The sequence below is a fragment of the Protobothrops mucrosquamatus genome, unplaced genomic scaffold, assembly GCF_001527695.2.
Source record: "Protobothrops mucrosquamatus isolate PMUCROS unplaced genomic scaffold, P.Mucros_1.0 scaffold_109, whole genome shotgun sequence".
NCBI classification, from domain to species: Eukaryota; Metazoa; Chordata; class Lepidosauria; order Squamata; family Viperidae; genus Protobothrops; species Protobothrops mucrosquamatus.
Genome location: NW_015386185.1, coordinates 468776 through 475080, shown reverse-complemented (window position 1 = coordinate 475080; position 6305 = coordinate 468776). Strand labels below are relative to the sequence as shown.

The 6305-nt window shown below is 34.3% G+C and overlaps 1 protein-coding gene across 1 annotated transcript in view; it reads right to left on the bottom strand.

Moving 5' to 3' along the window:
• Nucleotides 1-1080: 1080 nt before the first annotated feature.
• Nucleotides 1081-6305, bottom strand: part of LOC107287593 (serine/threonine-protein kinase Nek7) — a 60042-nt gene continuing 54817 nt past the window's right edge. Inside the window, exon 9 of the mRNA XM_015816119.1 lies at nt 1081-1461. Within this exon, the coding sequence (XP_015671605.1) occupies nt 1351-1461 (111 nt within the window). The 3' untranslated portion in view covers nt 1081-1350. The remainder of the gene's footprint in view (nt 1462-6305) is intronic.

Below are 6305 nucleotides of genomic sequence, written 5' to 3'. Positions count from 1 at the left end.
ATGGTCATTTATTTTAAGTGTCCCTCATATTTCAAATATCTTGGGATTATTTTCCCACACATAACGCCTTTTGCGACTTCTGTAATATTTTCTATAGCCATCCAAGCCTCAGAGTGCCAAAGTAACAGTAATGTGGACAGCTTTATATTATTTCAGCAACGGCCGGATGTTGCTATGAAGAAACTACATTTCACGGCTCGGAAAGTATACTTTGTTCATCCAATGTGTAGGAAATACTGTTCTTCAAAGCAAATTTCTTTTAAACCCCAATCTCTTAGGTTCTTGGAGTCATCTATGCCAATGCAATTAAAATACATAACTATCCAGCCCAAAGTTAAGTTCTCTACTAGTGCACTAATTGTATGTGTTTAGCAATGTAATACTGACATGAAAACTAATTTATAACTGGAGTTTACCCTTAGTAGCCACAGATTTGGAGAATGGTCACACTACAGCTACAAACTTGAACCTTAGGGCAGTAGAACAAGCTGACTTGGGAATCATTAAGTGCTCCTTTCTATTTAAGCCATCTGTCAGAGAGATAGTAGAGAAAACCTGTGGTACAAATGAAGAAGGGAACTGGATCAGGTGATCCTCAACATCCCTTCTAACCTGATGACTGATTCTAACTCCTAGACATTGTGCAAATTCTCTGTTGTTGAAATCAAAGTTAGGGATTGGGATTATAATACAGTACAAGACTAGACAACAAACAATTTGACCAGATTTCTTCTCCTTTGTTTCCCCAGTGTGGGACCATATGCCAAAAAAACAGATAAAAAAGCCACATTTTCACTTAAAGCTCAATGTCGAATAAATATACATTTTTTGATAAGCAAAACTATACATTATTTTTTTAAAAATGTTTTTTTAAATTCCTGGGAGAGGGGTAGAAATAAAACCAACAATAAATTTTCTAATTAATAATAAATTCAGTAATTATGCTTTCATCATATTCATATCCATACATTATTACAACATTCAAGATTTAAAATTTTGCGTGCAGAAATTAAAGAGTTATCTTCCTATAAAACCTGCAACTCAGACATGTTGTACAAAAGCTAAAACTATATAAAAATGTTTCCTCTTTATTCAATAACTGTATAGCATATAAATGACTTGCAATTACTCTAATTTGTAACAATTTACCTATGTTTAAAACTATTTCATACTTTAAAATTTAAAAATATAAGTAGTCTTTACTTGTAAATTCTGTAACAAAGGTGTGACTATATTCTTGGCACATAAGTAAATTTAAAGCAATAGACAATAATAAAAAAATTGGGGAGAAAGCATATCAATGTTTAAATGTTCACAACTTGTTGCTGTTCCTCCTACAGGGCAAGTCTTTTAGCTGGTAGCTGTGTGGGCATGCATGCGTTTTGCTACATCATAAACATAGGTTATATCTGGTCGTTTCTCTGGATCTGGGTTGATGCAGATGTTAACTAATTGTCGGAGCTAGAAAAGAAAAAGAAAAAAAACAGCATATAAAGAAGAAAGAATTAAAAAAAGAAAAGAAAAATACTCCTGCAGGCAAAATTATGAGAATGCTTTTCTACTACAAGTTCAATGCAAGTTATAAATGCTGGGAAAGCAACAAAAAAAAAAAAGCAAGGCAGTAACTTTTAAATATGTGCTTTCTTATAAAAACAGTATTCTTTAAACCACTGCATTTCCTTTCATATAATTCTTTACATACTTTTAGTCACAGTAGTTTTGCAGGACTCCAGGCTGTATTTAATAGTACAAATCTCCTATTATGTATCTAAGTACAAGATATATAAAATGGCCACGCTGGACAGGAGGGTGCTTAATGATGTTTCCATGACAGATTTTTCACTAATCTTAAAGTTGCTTAAAACTATTATGGAAACAAACTGGGTTCTCTTTTCAGTGAGAGCTGAGGAATGCCTGCATGGAATGGAAATATTGTCATGGTTTCTAAGACTTGCTATGCAGAAAGGAAAGACACATTATAAAATGAATATTTTAGGCTACAAATCTATTTATCTAAAACCACTGAAATCAACACAAACACTGTTCACTCTTTGGTTTAATATGTAATGATAGCATCCAATCTTGAGTTTTATTTTAGATATGCAAAATTAGTACACATTTTTTTCCACAAGATAGACTCTTCCCCCCCCTTTTGTTTTCAGTATAATAAAGCAGCAAGGAAAGTATGCAAAGTATGCTTAGAAAACATATTCAGTAAATATTTTTTTTTAAAAAGAGAGCAGTGTTAAAACAAATTATATAGAAAGAGGGGCATTCATTCTTCTAATTGTTCATCTGCTACTATTTCCAGGCTACTGCAGTCCTAGATCACAGGAGGGTTACAATATAATGAAATACAGTAGAACAATTATATTTTGATCTAATAATAAAAAAAAATCTCCTTCAGCAACATCAACAAATCACCAAATAACACCGGAGCATTTAATAATATTCTTGAATGTCAATAGAAGACAGTGATCCTAATTTTAGACTGATTTCAGAACGAGGAAGCCATTAGCTTCTGGTACCCACCCTGTATCTTCCAGAGAGTAAACACAAAGACAGCAGCATACCATCCCAGCCAGTCCACACTTGGAACGGACCAGATTTACCTATGTAGGACCCAAGGCTTGTACAGTTTACACATAATAACCAGCCTCATCGTTTCATATGCTGCCCAATTCTCTTGACTTGTACCTGGAACCAATGTATTTCCAGCATCGAGATATTATCCAGACTTAAAGGCTCTTACCCATTAAACACACAGACAGCTGCACTGTGCAGCTGCAGCTTTTGAGTGGCTTTCAAGTGCAACCCTATGTAGATTGAATTACAGTAATTCAAGCATGAAAGTGACAAGGGCATGAACAACTGTTGCCAGTGCATCAATAACCAACATGCATAGCACAACACCATTCCCACCATTCCACAGAGTTCTTAGCAGTAACTCTTCAAGCACTGCAAAGATAGCATAGGATTCTGAAAGTCTAACATGACTAACAAAAACCTCTGCTTTTCAGTTACTTCTCAAAGTCAAGCAGACAAAGGAGGCAACTTATTGCTTAGGTTGTTACAGAATAATGTGAGACCCTCAATTAGTTCAACCAGCTCCAGAAAGCCAATTATTCTTTCTGCATTTCCATAGAACTGATTTAAAGAAACCGGATATATACAGTATACTGTGGACCTCGTCAAGCAGCCTTATCAAAGAAGAATGTGAATGTGTGCAAGACAGAAAATATATAATTAAAATGTACCGTACGTTATTAAATATTCACTAATGAAAATGCTTGTACTGTATTTCAGTAACATCTCCTGTGCTGTAGTCAAACTTTCAGCTAAAGTTGAAGGGAAGGAATATGCATACGGACACATATTCTTAATACTGTATTCTGATCAAAATATTATCCGTGCTGATTAACTGGAGCAGAAAAGAGGGAAGAGAAACGATATAATCTAATTTTGTTCCTTTTCTGAATATTGACCTTGGGTTTGAAAACAAAAGGGTAATCGGTTTCTTTAAAATTGGAGTAGAATGAGGGAGATATCACGCATTTTAATAGCTGTGATTGGGGAGAAAGGCCTGTAGGTTTGATTTAAATCTTTCTAAGTAGTATCTCTGAAAACCTTGTCAGAATATGAGCACTTGCACTGTACTCTATGAACATCACTATGTCCTTGAAGCATAAGAAGATATGTTGAAAGGCCATGATTTCTTACCCAATAGTCCAGTAGCACGATGAACAAGCCTACACCGTTCTAAGAACTGCCAAGAAGCTATTCTATTAACATGGATCTTATGGCATTATTTGTGTCTGGCTGACTTCGAAAACAGTAATTTGAATTGGGCTGAGTTAGAGAAGTCAGGATGGCTGCTTATTTCCCTTAACCTGTTCTGTGAACTTTGCTCAATGACAGTATTTTGTCTGAAGCTTAAGCTGTTGATGGGACAAATTTATTTTTTACATTAACATCAGGTTTGTCAGTCTCCAAGAGACAGAGAAAGGGAGACAGGGTAAGAAAATGTCCCCTAGGTCACAAAGGAGGACTAAAGTACCCTGGCCATGACACCAGCAAATAAGATACGGAAATCTCCTGTTAAAGTACCCCAAAACAGGCATGCTCATTCTGCTGAGGATTCAGGGTGTCATCCATGTATTACTCACTATGAAATAGTGATTAAAGTGTAAACAAAGGTTTTAGTAGAAGCCCTGTCAAGTGACAGATATGGGAAAACCCACAAATATTGGGAGAGTAGACAGAGGAGCTTCTCAGAAAGGGATCTCAAGGTTGTATGGCGAACAGTTTGGAATGTCAGCCCTGCGCACAGAAGCAGTACAGAAAATAAGTTTCATGCCATTACATATATTTCAGTTCTGTCATTTTCCTTTCCTAAATTTTAAAATTTTAATAAAAATCCTAAGGTTATACTTTTTTTTTACTTTTTCAAAAAATCCAAATTGAACTTTTCCAATTCCCATATGACTCAATAGACTTCAGGAATTCTGGGAGTTGAAGTCCATGAGTCATAAAAGCGCCAAGGTTGCCTACTCCTGCATATGGCTTCTTTGCCCTCTTTTCCCTTTGTGGAATTTGTTTGAAACTTTTAGTGAGTGCGGTTAGGAAGTAGGATTTTTGGCTGGACACATGCAGGGGAGAAGCATCATTTGTTGGTGATCCCTTGGTTTAACCAGTCTGAATCTAGTGATGGTTTGGGAGTCTTTTCTAGATATAACAGAAATTAGCATAATTTTGAACCGATGCCTTAGACTGTTACTGCTTTGTCAAAATCAGATTTTATTTTTTTTTGCTATGGTTTCAATGGCATCCAGAGGCAATATGAAAGTACTTAAAATATATATCTCTGATTATATAAGCGGAATTCAAAATATAAAAATACAGTACTATCAATAGATCTGGACAGATTACTATATAAGGAGCTTAATTGAAATGGAGCAATTGAAGTGAAATCATATTTTTAAAGTGAATGTTTTGCAACAGATATTTTATAACGTAGTTTAGATTAGATTTTAGAAAATTCAATGCACTGTTCTAGAGGCTTATTTTAGAAAACATCTCTCTCATTTCTAACTTTATTTGAACAAGTATTTTGCCTCCACAATTTCTATTCCAAAGGCTATTTAAAAATACTGTAGGGGCTACATATATTCATTTATGAGAGCCAGGAAAACTGCAGGGTATAGTCTAGGCAGTCACCAGTATTGAACACTGACTTAAAGGTATCAACCCCCCAAACCCCCAACTTAAATCCTTATTTTCCCATTTTGTTACTGTTAAAATTAATTTAAATATTAATTGCATAATATTACAAGATTATCTAAATATTTTAGTTAATAAAAAGATGCATCTTTTTATTAACTAAAATATTTAGATAATGAATCTTGTAACATCATGCAATTACCGTATTTTTTAATTTAAAAATTAACTCTCAACTTTTCTTTTCAGTTTGCATATAATAAATAAAAGAGAAAAGAACTGTAAATAAAACTGCCAATATCATATAAACATCTATTTGTGAAATGTATTTAAATACTGTATATACCTGCAGTCAAAATATAAAAATATCCTCAGAGGGAATGGAATTTTTACCTACTTAATCAATGCATTATGATGGAATTTTAGTAAGCATTAAATACCTTGGAGAATCTTATTTTATTTAGATTCACATTAAATATATTCCAATTTGATTCACATTTCATGGGGTATAATATTTTGTTTTGAAAATTGAGCACTCTAGTTCATATAGCCAATGCTCAAGAGGGAAACTGTATGCTAAAAAGGAACTGAAAATAAAAAGGATTGAAAATAAAATTCATAGTAATTAATTCCACTTAAAACTGGAAGAGGTATAAATATATGTAATTTTGACACACATATGTTCAGACTTTTTGGAGTTGGAAATGATACCAAAAAGGGCATTTCTCCAGATTCTATTCCCCCATTCTTGATCTTTTTGTAGAGAAAAAGCATGATACCATAATTCTTGACCAATGGATCTTAACTGTGGAAAAGCTGGAACAATGAAAGCACAGACCCAACGTTTTTAGCTTATGGGCAACTGAGCATTTGCAAGAAGGACAAATAAATGTACCGTATTTTTCGCTCTATAAGACGCACCTGACCATAAGACGCACATATCTCCTTGATTAGTTTCCACCCATTGTTTCTTGTCTCGCCTTCTGGGGCTTTGGAAAATAAATTGATCCCCTCCTCTTTGTGGCAGCCCCTCAAATACTGGAATATTGCTATCATGTCAACCCTAATCCTTTTCTCTTGACTGGCCA